The following is a 21,471-nucleotide window of genomic DNA, read 5'->3' as shown; positions in this document are numbered from 1 at the left end:
GCGCGGGGCGGCCTGGCGGCGGCGACCGTCCTCCCGCTGCGGCCTCTCACGGTGTGTGAGAGCAGCCGCCTGCGCGTCTGACGGCGGTGCAAGCGACTACACCTTGGCGCTGTGAGAGACGCATATTTAACCTTGTGTCGTACCCCCCCCGTCTTCGCCCTCATGGTCTCCTCCGCCTCTGGCCCACAGGCGGGAGGGAGGAAGGATCTCGTGGATGGCGATGAGGGTCGGCCCGCGGGGGCAGCCGTGCGTACCCCGGCTGGCGGCTGCGCTCCCCCGGACTGACCGGGGCTGGGAAGCGCTTTCCCCTGCCCGCCGAGGTGAGGCTCTGGGTGCTGCACGGGGATTCGGGAAAGGCGGGAGGTAGATGAGAGAGCGAGAGGAGGCACTGCCTGAGGGGGAGGAGCGGGACGCGCAGCGTTACCTGGTGGGGACAGGGAGCTCCAGGTGCAGAACGTGAAGCTGCGATGAGTAATGGGTACGTGACCGCAGAAAATCCTGATATAAGTTACCCATCGCCGGCGGTCATCCCTGGCAGTGAAGCTGCCCAGCTCCGGAACAGGCGACAGCCGAAACTGCGGCCCCGGCAGCCGCGGGGTCACCCCCCGCCCTCACCGCAGCCTCCTGAAATGCGGGCGCTCCCGCGTACCGGGGCCCGCGGTCGGTGCTTCCCTGCCGTCGGGCTGCGGGTGCTGGTGCCGGAGCTCTGCCGCACGGCCCAGCGCAGGACCCAAACATGTGGGAAAGTCAGAGGCCGCTCTTCTCTGCCCGGTGCCCTGGGACTCCCGGCCCTGCTACCCCGAGCTTCGTTAGGTTAAATAGGCTCGGTTTGGCTTACGGCAAATCTTGGCTCAGTTTTGGTATCGCCCTCTAACGCGGTCAAATCTTCCCGTTCAAGGTGGGGAAGATGTAGGAGCATAAATGTGAGTGTTGGATTCCTCCTGGGGACTAGGGGACAGACGTCCAGATCTTTTATTTGCACCAGGTTTCTCTTTGTTTCCCTGACAGTAGTGAGAATACGTGTAACAAAAATGCTTATGGGAAACTGTATAAAGGAACAAAAGATTATTTCAGGTAACAGCATGTGGAACTGCTGCCAATATTTCCCATCTCATCTGCACTGCAGTCATCATATTTTCAACGTGAACAAACACAATGACACTGGAGACATGAATGGAGCATTTTCAGTACTGCCATAAGTATTTAAAAATTATTTATTTTAAAATATTCAGGTTTGTAATATTAAATGTTTGTTTTTAATAATGAAGTAGTTGTAAAAATTTAAATGAAAACCAAAGCAGAGAAAGATCAAAAAGTTATATGGTGTCCTGCTGGCAGAAGATTAGATGCTCGTGATTACAGCATGATGCCCTCAGCCCACAGAGCCCCTGCTGCCAGCAGTAGTTTCTGTGAGAGGTGCTGCAAGTAATGGAAAAAATAATAAAATGCTTCCTCAGACGTTAATACTTATTTGATAGTTTTCAGTAGTTAGGCAGAGGGCAGTCCTCTCACGCTTGTTGGCACAGCCAAGTTTGCCATCCCCCCTGGACACAAGTAAGACCAGACCTAGATCAGATTCAGAATTGGTTGTGGCTTCATCCCAAGGCAACCTGCCTCTCATCATGCAGAGTGTCCCTCATGCCTTTGCCAGCTGGAAGCCTGTTGAGCCTTCGTCGGCCAACAGCCTTTGAAGTAATTAAACAATTCTGCCTCCAAAGCATTTTTCTCTGAGCCAAATTATAGACATTAGGATAGCAGCAATGCTTGCTTTGCCAGCCAGGACTAAAATTAGGTTGTATGATTTATTTTACAACTTGTTTGGGTGCTGACAAATAGTGCCAGATCTCCACATGGATTCCCTGAGCTGCATTTATGTGAGGGAGAAAAGCTGGAGGAGAGAACGGCAGGGGGGTATAAGTGTGTCACCTTTACGTCATCTCTGCTGTGCCTTTTTTTAACGTGATGATGCTGCCCTGCTAGGAAGAGGAATGATGTTCTGCAAATTCTGTAGGTGTAAAATTTATTTTTAAATAAAAGCATCTTTAAAGTTATTTTCTACTAAAAGAGATTGCCTTGTATCATGCAGCAAAATATAAGCTGATGAGTGCATTTCAACCTGTGAAACACATCAAGAGAGTTAAGATGGGGAAGGAAGAGGAGCTCAGGGGCCATGGACATAAATTAGGGCCTGCATGAATTTTTAGACTGGAAATTGCAAGCCTTCTAACAGCTGAATGTCCTGAAAAATCGTGTAAAAGGGAACATCAGGAGAGAAGAAAATGTGCCTTTAGAAGCTAGAGCTTGATAACTTTTTAAGGTATGTCACGGAGGCACCCCAAGGTTAGTTTAAGGGACAACAGGGTCCAAAACAACTTTTATTAAACCGGTGAGAAACAGAGTTTTAGCACTCCAAAAGTGACTTAAATACAGGTTCAGATATCAGTTGAGGAAAATTATTAATAGGCAGCAACTAATACGACAGGCGGTCCACAGAGTGCATGCACATGGCTTCACCCAAAACAATGCCGGAGCTGTCTCTGAGTCCGGGAGGAGTACACACTTGCCTGTACACGGTGTGGGATTATTTTAAAGAGATACACGTACTCATAGTGAGTACGGAAAGTGTACACTCACGATTCTGTGAGGGTAAATTTATAATACACTCGCAATCCTGTGAGGGTTAATACACGTGCAAATGTGCACAGAATATTACACGTGCTTATGTGGAAACACAGGAGGAAAATACACTCATGATTGTGCGAGGAAATAATTTATACACGTGCTCGTATTGAGCACAGAAAGTTACACGTGCTTATGTGGAAGCACGGGAGGAAAATACACCTGCGATTACGCGAGGATTAATTTTACATGTGTATATGTGCATGGAAAGTATAAATACACTCACAGTCCTGTGAGGAGAAGTTTTACTCACACACGTGGCGGCAAGGCAAGCGGAGTCTCCATCCCGGGGAGAGGGACTCTCGGCGGCAGCATCTCGTGCTCCGAGAGACCCGCGACAATGGGCGGAGTCTCGACAAGAGTCCCATTTTTTATAGGCTGATCAGATCTGACTGTAGGCATTCCAACAGCTTCTCTGCACCCCCACACTGGCTGTGGGGTGCCCCTGAAGCCTCCAAACATCCCCCACGCTGGCCACGGGTGCCCAGCGGTTCCCTGGCGCCTTGGCACTCCCTTCTCCTAATGGCCCTGGCCAGAGTGCTCTGGGGACAAACAAAAGCTGTTAGCCTCAAGTAGCAGAGAGAGAGGGAGATGTGTCTACTCTTTCAATGATGAAGGAAGGAGGGGGAGATAGGGGGGTTTGCATCCTGCCACAAGGTGTTTTGTAATGAGGTTGGTGGCTGGAAAAGACTACATTCATTAGCCCTGGGACACCTCCCTGGGGAGCCTGTTCCAGTGCTCCACCACCCTCTGGGAGAAGAACCTTTTCCTAATGTCCAACCTAAACCTCCCCTGGCACATCTTCCTGCCATTCCCTTGGGTTCTGCCATTGATCACTAAAGAGGATAATTTGGTGCCTGTACCCCCTCCTCCCCTTGTGAGGAAGCCGTAGAGTGTGATTAGGTCTCCTCTTAGTCTCCTGCAGGCTGAACAAACCAAATTACTTTAGCCACTCCTCATAAAGCTTCCCCTCCAAAACTTTCATCAACTTCATGGCTTCTCTTCTGGACACTCTCCAGTAGCTTTATATCTTTTTTATCTTGTGGTGCCCGGAACTGCACACAGTGCTCCAGGTGAGGCCGCACCAGTGCAGAGCGGGACAATCACCTCCCTTGCCCGGCTGGCAATGCTGTGCTTGATGCACCCCAGGACACTGGCGGCCCTCTTGGCTGCCAGGGCACACTGCTGACTCATGGCAGCACTCAAGTTCATGACATGGAGAAAACGGTGACACCGACATATCTGGATGCCCAAGTCAGAGACACGGGCAGAGGCAGCTTTCCCCAGTCTGATACTGAAAAGTCAGCAAAAAGACTAATGCTGTTTTGAAAGCATTAAAAAGCAGGCACTTTCATTGCAGCGTGCCAGACGCTTGGAGGATTACTCCTCTAATCGAGCGTGCGCATGATTCACACTTCTTGGTATTTATTACATACACCTATTGCATATTCATTTGTTTCTACTGCTTAGTTAATGCATTACACATAACTTTAAATATAAATTATTTCCATAACCCTGCCCTTTGCTGGCAGTCCATCTTTGGTGTTCTGGAGTCTTCATCAGGGGTCCCTGGTGGTGCCTTCTTGTCTTCGTGGCCTGGTGCCACCCCCAGAGTCAGCTTCTTGACCTAATTTCTTGAGTACACGTGGTGTCATTTTGTGCAGCTACTCAGCAAAAGCCATGTAACTCTTTCTTCATTTAGTGCAACATTACGCTTCCCAGCTTGCAAACCGAAGACATCCCGCTTTGCCTCATGTCCGTATAGAGCTATTGTTTCTGTTAGATTTCTGTTACATTATGCCTAGCCTTGCTACATTAAGCTTAGTCTTGCTACATTATGCCTGGGGGTTTCTGAAAGATTTTTGTGCCTCTTACCAAGTCCCCTTCCGCTGAGGTGATCCCGGTGGTAGGTCCCGGCGGAGTCCCTGGAGCCGGCGGGCCTCTCCGGGACTGAGGCAGCTCCGCGCTGACCCGGCGTGGGCCGTTAACTGCCGCCAACCGCTTCCAACTGCCTCTCAGCCGGACTACGGCTCCCGGCAGCGCCGCTCGGCGCGGGAAGTGCGGCGCCGTCCGCCCCGCTCCCGCGGAAGGAGAGGCGTGCTTCGCCCCGCTCCGCTCCGCTCGGCCGCCGCGGGGATGGTACCGTGAGGAGCCAAGCAGGCAGCCGGGTCCAGAGTCAGGGCGGCAGAGGCCCCGCGATCCTCCCCGCCCAGGCCCCCACCCCATGCAGCCGCGCCGAGGGCGGGACTCCCTGGTGCCACGGTGAGGGCAGGAGGAAGGTCCCGGCTGCGCCCCTTCCCGCGCCCCGGCGGTGTTTCTCCGTCGGGGGAAGCGCTGTAAATGCGTGGGCTGTGGCCGCTCTGCCTCGCCCTAGGAGCCGTTGCGGCGGGCGGGGGCGGCCGGCCGAGCCCCGAGCGCAGCGCGGTATGGGGGCCCGGGCTGCGGGCGGAGGCTGCGCTCCCCGCTCGCTACTTTTACGTGCAGGCCGTGGATGCCGAAGGGCAGAGGTAAGCGCGGCGGCGGCTGCTTTTCACGGAGACTTCGGTTGCGGGCAGAAAAAAAATCCGAGAGATCGGTTACAAAGTCACGTTCCCACCCCTGTCCCGCTTGGGAGGCTGAAGGGATCGGGCGGGGAGCGGCAGAGCTTTTTACGCGCCCTTCCCCGGGCACCGCCACCCCCTCCACGTTGGGCAGTCACTTAAATATTTGCGGGCTCTAGGTCAAAATCGTACTTGCTGGATTTTTCGTGAGGGAGCGAAGCGTCCTGCTCCCCGCCCGGAACAGCAGCGGCTGCCCGGCCCGGCCCGGCCTCGGCGGGGCTGAGATTCCCTGCCTGTGCCCCCGACACCTCCGCCTTGTAGGCAGAAATTCACATGGGGTTTTCTTGCAGAAAAGGAAACTACTGGTGCTGAAGGCTCCCGCCCCCGTGAATTTTTCTCTTTATCACTTTAAAAATGTTAATTAATCTTTTTAGGAGTACCAAATAACTGCTCAAGGGGCTGAGATGAGGAAAGAAACTATGATGAAAATGTTCAACAGCAAAACACATGTATTGGTCCAATCAATAATTGGAGACAGAGACTGAGAGAAGACCTCATGGCGGCTATATTTTCCTCACAAGGGGAGGGGAACAGGCAGGCTCCGAACTCTTCTCTTTAGTGACCAATGACAGAACCTGAGGGAATGGCAGGAAGATGTGCCAGGGAAGGTTTAGGTTGGACTTTAGGAAAAGGTTCTTCCCCCAGAGGGTGGTGGAGCACTGGAACAGGCTTCCCAGGGAGGTGTCATGGCCCCAAGCCTGACAGTGTTCAAGAAAAGACTGGACAATGCCCTCAGACACATGGTGTGAACTGTGGGGTTGTCCTGTGCAGGGACAGGAGCTGGACTTGATGATCCTTGTGGGTCCCTTCCAACTAAGGGCATTCTATGAACAATTTATGATTTATTCTACTTTGTCAACACCTTTGCAATAATACATTTATTATATACCTGCTCAGGTGTCCTGCTTGGTTCCATTGTTGGGAACATCAGTATTTCTCCTAGACACATAGGCACAAGATCAGTAGAATCATTTAGGAAGTACTCTGTAGGCCATTAGATAAATTTCATATGAACAAATTAAGTAAACTTTTAGAGGACGCTCATGGCTTTACATTTCTACAGGAAAGAAACCTTGACTGTACAAGCTAGGTAGGAGAGTGCTCCATCCACATTGTCCAGATTAGATGCACCATGGGACACACAAGTCTGGAAGCTGCCAATTCAGTTTATCTTGGGCAGTAAATATTTCCTGTGTCTAGTTGAACTGGCAGCTCTCTAGTATGTCTGGCCAAGTTTCGGGAAAGGTGATGAGACTGCTGGGCTGTAATCTGTCAGTCCAGCCACTCCCACCAACTCTCTTTATCCCAAACTTTCCCTACATATTTGGGACCATGTTTAAAGAGTTGGAAGAAAATTGGCAGATGCAGCATTTTGATTGTGCTAATTTTATTAATACCTCTATGATATGTGATAACTTCATTATTTTTCAAATTATTTTATGGTTTTATGGAGATTTTTCTGCAACTGATGTATGACGAATTTTACCAAAATGTCATACATACACATTGAATTACATGATCCCACTATAATGTTTTTTCCCTACCAAAATATCGCATTTGCAATATTTTTTTTTTTTTCCCCCTGTATGAGCTACCATGATGATTTAGAAGTTTAACTTTGTTCTTCACTTCCTTAAATAATACCTGGAAAATAAAGTAAGCTGGAAATATTTTGTTCCTGTATGTAAAATAACAGACTTATTAAGCTGCTAAAGTGAAGCTTATTCTGGTATTTTTTTAGAGAATCATAGAATGGTTTGGGTTGGAAGAGACTTTTAAAGATCATCTAGTCTGATTCCCCTGCCATGGACAGGGACATCTTTCCCTAGATCAGGTTGCTCAAAGCCCCATCCAGCCTGGCCTTCAACACTTCCAGGAATGTGGCATCTACAACTTCTCTGGGCAACCTGTTCCCGTGCCTCACCACCTTCATGGTGAAGAATTTAATCCTTATATCTAATCTAAATCTACCCTTTTTCAGTTTAAAACCATTGCCTCTTTTCCTGTTGCTATGGGGCAGGACACCAAGATACATCCACCAAGATTTATATATCTGCATGTTCTCTACCTTCCCATCATTTTACACTTGAGCTACTCGTAATTAAAAACTATGCTGAATTTCTAAAGGTGCTCTGTTCTCATGTAATCAAAGACTGTATTTCCAACACTGTTCAACATATAGGGCACCAAGTAATTTTGAAGCTGTGTTACTGAGTATCTGAACGGAACTTTCTTGATACCTTCTGCTTCTAACAGAGATGTTTTAGGTAGCCTAACAAAATTCCCTTTGGGAAAATCATGCCTTGCTTTTGAACATTAGGATGTGCTCATAAAGACCTAGCATGGCTCAGTAAGGTCACTGGAAATCTGTCAGTGATCAGACTAAGAAAGCTGCTGTGTTTTTCCTTTTTTATTAAGCTCCCATTTATTCTCTGGGTAGGTTCACTTCAACACCGGGTGAAAATACATTCCAGGTGAAGATCACGGCTCCTGATGAACAGTTCACTCGGATTGGTGTACAAGTGTTAGACAGGAAAGATGGTTCCTTCCTTGTGAGATACAGGATGTATGCAAGCTACAAAACCCTGAAAATAGAAGTCAAAACTGGAGATAAACATGTTGCAAAGTCTCCATATATTTTAAAAGGTAAGAAGCAGCACTACACGTAGAATTTCTATTGTGTTTTTTTCTCACAAACTGTATCCCCAAATGTCTTCTACGATAAGCGTAGGTTTTTTGCAGGACCTCAGTATTTCTCCAGACTATCAAATCCCATTGGAACTATGGATTCATTATGTGTCCTGCATGTACTATTCAAAATAGTAAGGAGAAACAAATGCTGTTGAAGCTGTTGCCTAGCAAATACCTGTAGAGGGCTCACATGGAAACTGGTGTAGCTTGGCATGACACCATTGGAGTAAAAAAAAGTTCAAATATGTCCTTTTAGAATTGCTGAAGGTTTGGCCCTAAGAAATGAATGCTCAGTTCCTGACCCAATTTTGTGATCTCAACAGCTCAATACTGTGATCTACTAAAAATAAAACAATTGTGTTCCTGATAGGACCTATTTACCATGAAAACTGTGACTGCCCTCAGGAGGAGAGCAGTGTATGGCTGGAAGAGATGAACTGCCCTCAAATCATTCCACAGATTCAAAGAGACCTAGCCAATTTTCCCATTGTTGATCCAGATAAGATTGCAAAAGAAATTCCACAGAGGTTTGGACAGAGACAGAGTTTGTGTCATTACACCATCAAAGATAATGAGGTACGGAATGGGATGATCTGAAGTCCATACAGGCATCTGGTGGCATGTCATACTACTAGGCTGCTTGGCTCTTCCCAGTTGATAGGCTTCTTGTCTCTTCTTTAGGAACTTCATTTGCTTGCTTCTCTATCCTTGAATACTTTGCAGTTTGCGTATGAGCTCAGTAATATCTGTCCTACTTTGTAAAGTGCTTTTTGTCCACCTTATAACTGAAACAACCGTAGCACAGTGAAGGCAAATTATTCTCCAAGCAATCAATGTGAGTACTGGGCACAGACCCAAGTCTTCTAAATGGTAATTCAGTTTCCCATTCTGTGAGTAATATTGCTGTGGAGTGTCCTCATCATCTAATTTGACATGCATCAATAAATTATGTTGTGCATAATTCTGAGGTAAAGAAATACCACTTTTGGCTCCACCAAGGACCAGAGCTACAATTCTTTTTAACAAAACTCAACTGACTTCAGTAGAATTTCATATGGAAACAAGAACAATGGAACACAACAGAAACAGGCAACCAATTTTTGTTTCCATGAGACAGACCTAAAATGTCTGCAAATGCAAGCAAAGCTTGTCCTTTTTTTTTTTTTTTTGTCATTTTTCTGTGATGAGTTAGAGAGGTGAGATTTCTAAAGCTTCTCAGCTGATTCATAAATCTATACAGCCATATAATCTGACTAGTTACTTACTAAGTGATTAAAAGAGCTCTAAATTGTGCTGGCTGTTCTCTGAAATTAAAACACCAGACCAGTAAAACTTCGTTTATTTTCAGGTTTATATCAAGACATATGGGGAGCATGTTGGCTTCAGAATTTTCATGGATGCCATACTGCTTTCTTTGACAAGAAAAGTGAGTACATTTGTACAGTCGTTTATTCTACATGTCCTAATTTATAGAAGACTGAGATTAACAAATACACTTCAGCATATTTATAGGATATTTCTGTTAAAATACTTTCTTGTTCTTTGATTGGTAATGGAAAAGTCAGATGGATTTGCCATGTTTGAAGCTGGCATATTCTAGAATGCTATCTGATCAGTGTGTGGAGTATCACAAATGTGAATTAAATAGCAGGCTTTTATAGTTTGATAGATTTGGACAAAGTGTTTTGTGGTTTTGTTTTGTTTTGTTTTTTTTCTATAGACTAAGTAAATCATCCTGTAGCATCTAATAGAAAATTCTGTCTCTGCTAGTGCATCTTACAAGGTGACTGAAAATAACAGGGAATTTATATCATTCTGCATTGAATTCTGTAAGTTGAAAACAAGACAGGAAGGGTTCAGAAAGAGCACCAAAAGCCCAACATGCAACATGTGGAGAAACTCCCTTGATGAACAAGCAAAAAGCACCACACAGACTCTTCCTTAAGAAAACCTTGGAAAAAAACCTGATGTTATGTACTTAGTGACCGAAAGACTAAGGTTTCAGCACGCTAATATGTGACATTGTCTAAAGCGATTAGTAAGAGAAAGATGAAGATATCTGAGTTAATATATGGTTTTGACTGTAAAATGGTAAAGCACTTGTCTTTAAAATGGAGAGAGAGAAGATAGAAGAGCTACTGTAAAACGGAGTTGTTGACCCCCCAAAAATTCCTTAAAAATCTAATAAAAATTAAACAGCTGAAAGATGAGGTAATTGGTGTGAAAAAACATTCATTTAACATAAAAAAAAAATCAAGCTATACTTATGTAATTTCTTCCTATAACAAGATAATAAGTTTCCTGTATGGATCTCAAGTATATTAATTTTAGTTAGCTTTTTTCAGGGTCTCACAAGTTTCTCACAAACAAGATAGGAAAACTTTGCCTAGAAGAAGCTACTGTAACCTGCTTGGAAAGCCTTACTTAAATAATGGTTGCCAATGTTTCCAGAAAGGTAAATTGTGTTACAAATACATTCTTCAGAGAACTGTCCTAGGTTCAGTCCCCATTGAATAAGTTAGTTATACTTTGACTGAATGATGGACTAGAATGACTGATTATTGAATTTTCATATAACAAAAATGAAAGAACCTGCAAGCACTTTATGGTACAGCATAATAAATAAAAAAATTCTTAGCAAGTGAGATAAATTGTATGGAAAAACGGATAAAATAAGTGACAAGAGCAGGATAGTATGCAAAGGCTGGACGTCATGTAGTTATGGCACCTATTTAAAATAGGGAGTGTGTGATTATTTTCTGCAGGAAAGTGTGGAGGTTGCAGCATCACAAGTTTCACATGAGTCAACAGTGGTGTGCTGTTGCGAAAAGCTAAACACACACATTAACAGAACAAACACGTGAAAGAAATGTAAAGTAACCTTTCCACTATTCTCAGGATTAGGAATGCATCAGTTGTGCTTCTGTGTTTGCCTTTGGCTGTTAGACTTCAAGATTGTTCAGTTACTGATGATGCACAGGGAAGTGGTAAGAATGACTGGACATACAAATGAAGATTTGTTTAAGTGGGGATTGTTTCACCTGACAGTGTCTAAGGGAGACATGAATGTAGCTTTTCATTATCTAAAAGGTTGCTCTGTGGAAGATGGAAGTAAGCTGTTCTTGATGTCGGTAGTATTGGACAAGAAATAATGGAATTAAATTGCATCAAAGCTATTTCAGGTAAATGTTGGAAAAGATTTGCTAGCTCCAAAGACAGAAACTGTTTACAGATCTAGAAAACACAATTTGTCTCATCTCCATTAAACACTGTAGGAATTTCTATTAAGACAGTGTCACTGAAAGACAGTATATCTGTTGGGCTGGAGAAGAAGACTTAACCTGTTGAATGATTCTGTCATTGAGGATGTAGATCATATATAATTTGTATCATTTCTATGTCCATTATAACCATTAGATGGCACTGTACTAATAAACTGGTAACTGGTACAATACCGAACGTCAGACTGTGTTGATAGCAAAACTGGCCCTACCAGACCACCAAAGTGACATCAATAATTGGTGGCCAGTAACCATCAAATCAACCATTCTGAGATTGTTCTCAATTTTAACATCAAGATTCACCAAGGCAAGTCCCATCGACCCACAACAAAGCGAACTTATGAAGTCATCAGGATGTACAGAAAATTTGAAACTGTTATAGTTTGAAGTGCAAAAAGGGAAAAATCAGCCCTGGGGGTGGTCTTCATTGATCTACCTAAAGCCTTTGACACAGTGAGGCATTCTCGTATCATTACAGCTCTTAAACAGAAGGGCGTGAACCAACTTCTTATTGCCCTGAATAAAAATATGTACCATAACATCTGTACTCATATTTTCTTGAAGAATGAACAGTTTGATCTCATTGGGATCCAGACTGGTGTGAAACAAAGTGATCCAATGTCTCCACTTTTATTTAATTTATCATTGGACTCTCTGCTGTGGAAATCGAAGGAGAAAGGAGAGGGATTCCTACACTGCTCAAAAAGTATTTCAATTGTGGCCTTTGCAGATGACCTGGTATTGTTGAGTGGATCATGGGCAGGTATGCAAAAAAGTATTTACATTTTGAAGGTATTTTGTAATGTAACTGGCCTCAAAATACAGGGAGAAAAGTGCCACAGCATTTACATTCAGCCAGCAAAAGACTCTTATATGATTAATTGTCCTTTTTGGTTGATCAGCGGCACTTCACTGAACATGAACCTGGTAACTCCGAAGAGTATCTAGGGTTATGTGTGGACCTCTGGAAAGGAATATAAAAGTCAGAACTTCTGGAAGAAGTAAAGGGCTGGATTCAAAAAATTAGAAAGGTGTCATGGGAGCCTTTTCAGAAAGCTGACATCTTGAAAGGAAATGCTATTCCACAACTGACCTACTTAGCAGATCAGGCCAATGTAAAAGAACCACACCTGGAAAGCCTTGACTTGGCAATTCAAACAGCTGTTGAGGAATGGTTACATCTACCAACAAATGCTTGTGGTGCTATCCTGTATTCAAGTACTCGGAACAGTGGGCTGGGCATTACCAGACTCTCAGCACTGATTCCTAATGTACAAGCTCGAAGACTTACAGAGACTTGCACAGTCTTCGGATGAGACAATAAGAGCTGTCGTTAAACATGAGGGTATTGAAAAGCATTTGAAAGATAATGGATTGCAGCAAGAGGGCATAAGGATAAAGCTCCATCCTTGTGATATCAGAGGAATTGGGCCATGAGGAACCAGACTCAGAATGGGAGAGACCCGCTTCAAAAATCAACTTTCAGAGGCCTTGTAACTGGAGGAAAAAAGAATTTGTAAATTGGACCAGCCTCTTATCCTATATCTGTGGGATTTCAAACTTCGAGAGGGATAAAATCTGTAGTAAATAGATTGTATATTGCAGAGACATTCTCCACAGGTAGCTCATTAGTGCTCTACAATTAAGAGCAAATGTCTACCCCACAAGAAAATGTTTGCCAAGGGGTAGATGAGAAACTCAAATCATGCTGACGTTGCCAGGTAGAGAATGAGACATGTGCACATATTATTGGGCATTGTCCTGTAGTTCAGGATGCCAGGATCGAAAGACATAACCAATTATGAGAAATTTTGATAGACAAAGCTAAAAAGAAAGAACAAGTAGTATTCCAAGAACTGTTATTTAAAGAGGAGAAAAGTGAATTGTATAAACTGGACCTGGTATTTGTTAAAGGAGACCAGGCCCTGGTAGCTGACATAACAATTAGATATGAAAGTAAATTAATGTCTTTGGCCAATTCAGCAGTAGAGAAAGTAAAGAAATATCAACAACTTAAAGATCAAATTGAAGAATTAACCAATGACACTAATATTAAATTTATGGGATTTCCCATTGGTGCATGTGGAAAATGGTAATTATGAATTGTGAAGTGATTTGGGATTGTCTAGCTCTCAACAAGAAAAGATTGCTTATCATTTACTGAATCGGGCATTATTCACCTCTGTCGATATTGTGCATATATTTGCTAGTAAAGTGTGAACTATTGCAGGATCTTAAAGTATTGATGTCTATAACAAATTGCGCTTCCATGCAAAGCAAAACATAGTTCTTCACAGAGATGGCGAGCCTGCTGTCTCTTCTAGAACTGCTGTTCTGTCATCTATGCTGTTCCCTTTGCTGTTGTGCTGGAGAGAGGTGATTGAATTTGGTGATTTGTCACCAGATTGGACTAAAGATAAAAACTATCGGTCTTTACTTGGGTGGACAAGCCAACTTTACTTAGTTTGGAAAGGAAATGTAGAATTTATATATGTTTGATAAATAGCCTTTCTATGTCCATTATAACCATTAGATGGCACTGTGCTAATAGAGTTTTGTGCTGAAGGTTAGAATGTGTAGCCAAACACCCTTTGAAATTAAGGTACAATAAAACCTTTTCTGTCAGTCTGTATACTGAAGACAAAAAGTCCTGCTTTGGGTCTCTTGCCCTTAGAATTTCTGAATATCTCTGCCAAAGGTTTTTCCATGTCGCCAAGACAGAGAAAAATATCTTAAACCACTTAGGAGGGTGTTTGATATTTGGCAAATTTTTCATTTCTATCTCTGTCCATAAAGATAAATTAAAGCAGTAACTTAACAAAACCTATTTGGGACACAGAAGAATCCTGAAGTGTTAGGCTGTGACCAGCCAGTCTGACCTGAAGAATAAAGGGGTTTGAGAGGAGAAATGCTTTGATGCATATATATAATGAGGAGTCAGCAATATGTTTCAACTCATTTTTACATGTATATGTATAATACATTTTCATTTGAGAATTATTAACATTCATAAGTGTTCTTTTCTTCAGTGAAGGTATTTTCTCATACAGATACTGACAGAGTTGATGATAACACTTGAACAAAATGTTCCTAATCTCACACATAAAATCGTGATCTCTAAATTACCTGTTGGTAGTCAGGACAGAGATATTGGAGTTAGTCTAAGAGTTTCCCAAAAATGTCAATATAATAATCAGATATTCGTAACAGTCAAATACCCAATTAAGGAAGGGAGGCAAAAACGAAAAAAATATTATGTGACAGTTTAAAACTTGCGACGTGAAATCTTATCTCGTGAAAACAGCGCAGTTCTTGTTTCACTTTCTCAAAAAGAACTGTCTGGCAAGAAGGATGTTTTGGCAAAGATAACCTAATTTGGGTTGGATTCTTTTGCTTTGAAAGAGGCAACTGAGGGATGTAGTGGAGTTTTATATTTAAAAAAGTCAAAAAAATCAATGTCACAATAAGAGTGAACTAAGAACAGATGTGGCATTAGTTCTACACACACATTATCCCTGCCTTCAGGGTTCTGTGAAACTCAACCATATGTCGCCTTCAGCCTTCTGCTCTCTCAACTGAAGTGTCGCACCATTTTCAGTTTCTCCTCACAAGGCAGCTGGTCCATCCCTATCACAGCAGTTGCCTTTTGGTGTAACTTCTCTTTCTTGACTTGCAAATACCAGAACCACACACAATGCTCAAGATGGGTGTGCGTTAAAGTTCCACATAGCAGCAAAATTATGCCCCCTGTCATGTTGTTATAACATTTCCCGGCCTGCTTTTTGGCTGCAACAGCAATTTCAGATATGGTTCCATACTACCGACTATTCTTAATAAGTGAGGAAGTTAAGCTTATTAATCAACCCCAGCACTGACTAAATGTGGACTTTTCATCATGGCTGTTTGTTTCTGTTACTTCTCTCCTGTTGGATTTAGTCATCATGCAGACACAGGGCAAATCAGTTCATGGATGTAACACAAAACTAATCTACCACCCAACAACAATTTTCCATACAGTCAACAAGCTGATTCATTTTCCCTTAGAACTAGATGATTGCTTACTAGATTCCAGTACTAACCTGTGGCCAATTGTGAAGTATAACAAGAAAACATCCTCTAAACTGGCATTGTCCTATCCCTTAAAAAAAGGGGGCATTTATGTGACTCTGTGCAAATCTTAATTTTTTTTTTTTCTTGTAGGCTTTTCTCTGTGGTCTGAGTACTTCTAACATGTTTCTAAAGTTTAACTATTTATTACGGGTACATTAAGTATATTAGAGACCTGACGTTTTTTCTTTTACTGAGGTTGTTTTCAAAATGCAAGATGCCAGCAGGAAAACAGTGTTTTATATTAAAATCATTTGTGCCTACTTTGCTTCTGTTTAGGTGAAAATGCCAGATGTAGAATTTTTTGTTAATTTGGGGGACTGGCCTCTGGAGAAAAGGAAATCCCCACAGAACCTGCACCCCATCTTCTCATGGTGTGGGTCCAGTGAGTCAAAAGACATTGTCATGCCAACATATGACTTGACAGACTCAGTTTTGGAGACTATGGGACGGTAAGAAATTGCTTAACATTTTCACAAAATTCTGAAAAAGATATTTGTATTTTAAAATTGTATTTAAAAATATATTTGTATATTAATTAGTTTCCTCTTTATTTATTCATTGAGACACTGGCACCTGATGGGCAATAGCTGCGTAACCAGCATCCTAGTATTAGCCAAGTTATGTAATATGTAACATAAATGACATATATTAAAATACTTCACTGTTCTGTTTCAAAGATCAAAATCAATCTAAACATGGTGAAGTCACTGAAAACAGCACTTAGAGGGAATGTTTTGAGGGTAGATATTTTGTAGATATTTATGAACACGTTGACAACTGGCCAGGTACCTTTTTTCTTGATTTTCCTAAAATATTTTTCTATACCTTTTAAAGCCCAACATAGCCAGAACTCAACCTAGGACCTACCATCTCCCCTTTGGTTACTGATGATAACTGGCCTTCATAACTGCTCTGTTGCTGTCTTGAAACACTCAAAAGCCAGATCTTAGTTATCCACTTTTAACTTGTTCATCATTTCACTGTATTCCATTTAGGTTCCTTGTCTTTATTACCAAGACTATTCCTAAATTGGCTTCCCACTGCCCCTCCAATTTATGTGTTTTAATTTAGCAAAGGAAGTGAAATATCTTGTATTAAGCTAGTTAACTAAAAAAACTTGCTTTGGGCTATCATGACTGCTTCATCACAATTATCAGCTATTGCGTTACCCTGTATCACCTTCATCCATATCCACTTTTATCCACTTTTTTCCATGACAACTGACAGGTACTCTCTTTCCACATGCGATGTTGTCATCGAACCGATGCCATCTTGCCACAAGCCTGTGAACTTGACATTCCTCATTTATTTTTATTGCTGCAAAAATACTGATACAATATATATAGGGGCATGCTCACAACTTAACCTTCATCATTGGTATTTGCCTATTAGTACTGTAAACTCTTTTAAGTAATTGCACTTAAAAAAATTTCCAGTAGGCTTCACTGTTAAATCACTTCTTTCTCCTCCAGAGTCAGTCTGGATATGATGTCAGTTCAAGCAAATACTGGCCCATCGTGGGAAGACAAGAACACCACCGCGTTCTGGAGAGGACGTGACAGCCGCAAAGAGAGGCTTGAGCTTGTGAAACTGAGTAGAAAATACCCAGAGATCATAGATGCTGCTTTCACAAACTTTTTTTTTTTTAAACATGATGAGAGCCTCTATGGCCCCATCGTTAAGCACATTTCATTCTTTGATTTTTTTAAGGTAAGCCTTAAACAGGGTTCTCAGTATTTCCTATTATCTAATAACTTTGTATATATTATTAATAAAGTGATTTTTAGTTTTTTCAGCACACTACCAGTACCAAGCATGAGCAGGCATCCTTCCAGTGGGATTAACTGCTATGTAGCCCTTAATGCTGAGGATAATAATTTTTGATTTACATCTAAAGGTTCTGTAGAACCTCATGTAATCTATGTAACTCCAAATCCCTTTTTATTTCTTTTTCCTGATTCAGCGATCAGGACTACTAACATAACTAACATAGTGGGAAAATCAGTGGATGAAGTGGCACATCTACCCTTGCATCCAAGGATGGGCATCTAAGAATTTCCAGAGAACTTAATTGATGAAGAGGGCATCTCCCTGTTCCCTGCACTGTGATGAATTCCAAGCTAAATAATAAAAGCTACTTAAACATTGATGCTTGCCTAGCCAATCCTACATTTCTCAAAATCGGCAAGTCAGTAATACCAGTGCCCTCAGAATAATATAACCTAACCAAGCTACTTGGGTCTTCTGTTTGTTAATAATGGTTATTTTCTTTCCAGTATAAATATCAAATTAATATTGATGGCACAGTGGCAGCATACAGATTGCCTTATCTACTGGCAGGAAACAGTGTGGTGCTGAAGCAAGATTCCATCTACTATGAGCATTTTTATAATGAGCTGCAGCCATGGAAACATTATATTCCATTTAAAAGCGACCTGAGCGATCTACTGGAAAAACTACAGTGGGCAAAAGAGCACGATGAAGAGGTAAATACACATTTAGAAGCACTCAGCAATGCTTCTAGACAGAGAGAGCAAAAAGTGCATTTCTTTAAAGCAAAAAAAATCTATTAGAAGGGCTTAGAAAATTATTGTCATCAATTCTACAAATAAGAAAAACACTTTTTGAAAAATACATAATACTGCCCTTAATTTGAAATTAAATTGAACTTTGGAAAAATTAAAAGAGTATTTTCATAAGAATGCCTTAATTTTAAGAATGATTAAATAAAAATAAGTTATCCTAAACTATCAATGCTATACTTAACTCCAGAATTGTTACTGGCATCCTGAAATATTGATTGAGAATTTAAAAAAAAAAACACATGTTATTTTCTTTGACAGGCAAAAAATATTGCAAAATCTGGACAAGAATTTGCAAGAAATAATCTCATGGGAGACCACATTTTTTGTTACTATTTCAAACTTTTCCAGGTTGGTATATTTTTAACAGCTACTACCGCAAAAACAGAAGTCCCACAGAAAGAATTTAGGGCTACAGAGCTGCTGGAAATTGGCCAGTCCAGTAGTTGAAGCCACAAATCAAGCAGCAGCAATTAAGAACTTCAGCTGGTTTGCAAACATTGCATGTGGTTCTTCCTTATGAAAACCCTTCAGACTACGCTGGCACTTTGAGAGAAGTGATCAGATCCCATAAATCTTGATCTAATCTGCAAGAATATGTTGCCCACAATGATGAAAGAATTCCATGTCAGACGCACACACCCTGTGAACCACAGCTGAAAATATCTGTGCATTAGCACCGACATACCAAAACTCCAGTGAGGCACCCGAAGCGGCCCTTCTCTGCACTCAGGCATCTGCTTAACCCATCCATGACACAATATGGAGTAACAGACTGTGTAGCCCCAGAGTTTTTACAGAATTACTCAGCTGATTTCTTGAGGTATTTACCCTGTTACCCCAAATATAAGACAGGGTCTTATATTAATTTTTGCTCCAAAACGTAGTACTTTTTTACATGTATAGCTGCCTGGACACTATTTAAATTGACTTTTTTTTTTATGAACTGTAACTAAGGCTTATTTTTGGAGTAGGGCTTATATTTTGAGCGTCCTCAAAAATTCTGAAAAATCATGCTAGGGCTTATTTTCGTGGTAGGGCTTATTTTCAGGGAAACAGAGTGCAACTAGATGTACAGTCTACGAGTTTATGAAGTAATGATACCTTCCTTTTTTAAAAACTAGGAATATGCCAACTTGCAAGTGAGTGAGCCAAAAATCAGAGATGGGATGGAGAAAGTGCAGCAGCCTGAGGATGACCTTTTTCCATGTACTTGCCACAGAAAAAAGGTACAGGACATACAGCATGAAATTATAAATGCTGGATGTCTTTGGTTCTTATTCAACCAGATTGGAACAGCTGTTGCTCAGTACCCCATGGTATCAGTTACCAGACCATTAACACCTTTCGAACTTAGAAACCTTTCTTAATGTATTTGCAGGACTAGACAGTTAAAAATGGAGTTTCCAATTAACTGACAAATGCTTCTTCTTTCTTGACTACAGGCCAAAGATGAACTCTGACAGAAATAAAATAATTGTTTAAATATTCATCTACATTCAGACTGTCTTCTTAAGGAAAGAAGAAAAACGTGGATTAAAGTGCCAGTGGATAATGCCAATGGATATTATATGAAGTTTACTATATAATGATCTACATATGGAAGAAAACCACCCCTGTTGCCTTTTTAATCATGCAGTAGTTGCAGAGCCTTTTTCATAAACCTTTTTTTTAATAAAAAACATGTTTGTATCAGTCATGTGTTACTGTCCTGAGATACCTTGAAAATGCAGGGCTTTTTTTACTCATGCTTGTTATACTGAGTCTATTCACAAGTGTGTTCTGCAAAAAAGGGCAGATAAGAATTGTAAATCTACCCCCCACCCTATCTATCTATCCATCCAAACTCATCTTCTTCAGACACTAACTTTGTTCCTTCTGGGAGAATTAGTATTCTCAAAGAAAATTATGTTAAGTTTATAATACATCTTTTGTAACCCGAAGGAAGAGCACGTTCCTATTGGGTACTTCAGGAATATTGGATAAAAGTGTTAAGTTCCATATGATTTTTAACAGATGCTTTGTCTGTGAAACTCTGTCTCTTTAGAAATATGAAAATGATTAAGTAGAACTGAAGTTAGACATATAATTGTTTCAAGAGTCTAGTCTATTTTTAAAATACTCGCTTCCCACTGATATTAAGTAATTCAACTGTTAATTTTGAGCATATCAACATCATCAGAAAATGATCCATACATGGATTTAAAGTCAGGTCTAAATTTATCAAATTCTAAAGTTAATGCAAATGTTTCCAGTCTAAAGTGAGGATTTCTTTTATCTGTAACACATCCAGCAAGTTTAAAAATCCATACAGCTGTCTTCTTAGCAAACACTTAGATGTGTGCTGTGCTTATTCAACAACATTACTGCTGGGAGATCAGCATTCTTGAAGCACCTTGTGAGAAACAGTGGAATGATATTGTATCTATCTGATTAACATTTTTAAATTTTGCATGCCTATTATTTTTTAGTATAGTAAAAGCACACCTAAGGAATAGCTTGTTTGATTGTGGTAAACAGTATATATAATTTAAATATACTAACCTACAGTCATGAATAGATTTTTTTAATATATATGATACAGCACCAAAATGCAGCTGTCCGATCTCAGCACCTGGCCAAAGCACCATAGACATTGTCCCAGCTCTCTAGCACTGACTCACCGTATGTTTAGGCAGCTCAGCATTGTCAAATGCAACAGCTCCTCCCAAGACCAACATCCAGCCAAAGCTGCCAGCTCACCTTCAGCAACCTGCAAGCCATAAGATGCAGAATGAGCAAAGCAGTTTTCAGGGGGACTATTGGTCATGGAGATAAGACCACCGTCTCAAGAGACAGTGCCCAGAAGCACTTCTCAGGATCGACCAGCTATTTCATCTCGGGGGGTCATCATTCAGCTGTTACTTGCTATTGGCTTGGCTGAAAGCCATTATTATATTGCTCTTACCTTTGGTTATACTCACAGGTTACCCATAACCCATAACAGAGAAGTCTACAGCTGCAAGCTCACACAGTGCTTTATCCACCCTGCAATGGCAGAGCTCAGCTGAAGACCCAAATTCCTCCCACAAATGGGTAATGAGGCCCAGACCCCCACATGCCTCTTTGGGGTCTTCCTGACAGGAGCCTTGTGCAATGTGTCACATCAGAGGCAGAACTGCTTGCTCCCCCAGGAGTTCCTCCACTGGTACAAACATAATTTGTCTACTATCAGTTTTTATTCAACAGTCCATGCCCATCTCCCCAAAGGGCCCGTGTGGCCAGCCCTTCACACAAGGGAAGCTGCTGGAGGGTGACTTTTCAGAACTGTGATCCATCCTGGTGAAGGGTCTGGAGCATAAGCCTGATGAGGAGCAGCTGAGAGAACTGGGGCTGTTTAGCCTGGAGAAGAGAAAGCTCAGGGGAGACCTTATTGCTGTTTCCAGCTACCTGAAAGGAGGTTGTAGCAAGGAGGCGGTTGGTCTCTTCTCCGAAGTAGCAAGTGACAGGACAAGAGGAAATGGCCTCAAGTTGCACCAGGGGAGGTTT

At 41.9% G+C, this 21,471-nt stretch overlaps 1 protein-coding gene across 3 annotated transcripts; it reads left to right on the top strand.

The window, feature by feature from the left end:
• Window positions 1–199: 199 nt before the first annotated feature.
• Window positions 200–19,638, top strand: POGLUT2 (protein O-glucosyltransferase 2). Of its 3 annotated transcripts, none has more exons than XM_065829686.2 (10): window positions 200–320; window positions 7,720–7,925; window positions 8,341–8,546; window positions 9,319–9,396; window positions 15,638–15,810; window positions 16,834–17,071; window positions 17,638–17,847; window positions 18,205–18,294; window positions 19,068–19,172; window positions 19,389–19,638. In XM_065829686.2, exons 2-10 carry the CDS (start codon window positions 7,844–7,846, stop codon window positions 19,404–19,406), a joined length of 1,200 nt encoding a protein of 399 aa, XP_065685758.1. In that variant the 5' UTR covers window positions 200–320; window positions 7,720–7,843; the 3' UTR covers window positions 19,407–19,638. The 3 variants fall into 3 exon arrangements, with proteins under 3 accessions (XP_065685758.1, XP_065685756.1, XP_065685755.1); XM_065829683.2 differs by lacking the exon at window positions 200–320 and adding an exon at window positions 4,762–5,186; XM_065829684.2 differs by lacking the exons at window positions 200–320; window positions 18,205–18,294 and adding an exon at window positions 4,759–5,186.
• Window positions 19,639–21,471: the final 1,833 nt, after the last annotated feature.

Source organism: Patagioenas fasciata, chromosome 1, assembly GCF_037038585.1.
Source record: "Patagioenas fasciata isolate bPatFas1 chromosome 1, bPatFas1.hap1, whole genome shotgun sequence".
Taxonomy (NCBI): Eukaryota; Metazoa; Chordata; class Aves; order Columbiformes; family Columbidae; genus Patagioenas; species Patagioenas fasciata.
This window is presented reverse-complemented; position numbering and strand designations above follow the sequence as displayed.

What these genes read in the sequence shown, in the direction of transcription:
- POGLUT2 (XM_065829683.2), top strand. Translation starts at nt 5,020, where the DNA reads ATGCGTGGGCTGTGGCCGCTCTGCCTCGCCCTAGGAGCCGTTGCGGCG. An exon ending in GTGGATGCCGAAGGGCAGAG is followed by an intron (nt 5,187 to 7,719) that starts GTAAGCGCGGCG and finishes TTCTCTGGGTAG; the next exon opens with GTTCACTTCAACACCGGGTG. An exon ending in TGCTTTCTTTGACAAGAAAA is followed by an intron (nt 9,397 to 15,637) that starts GTGAGTACATTT and finishes GCTTCTGTTTAG; the next exon opens with GTGAAAATGCCAGATGTAGA.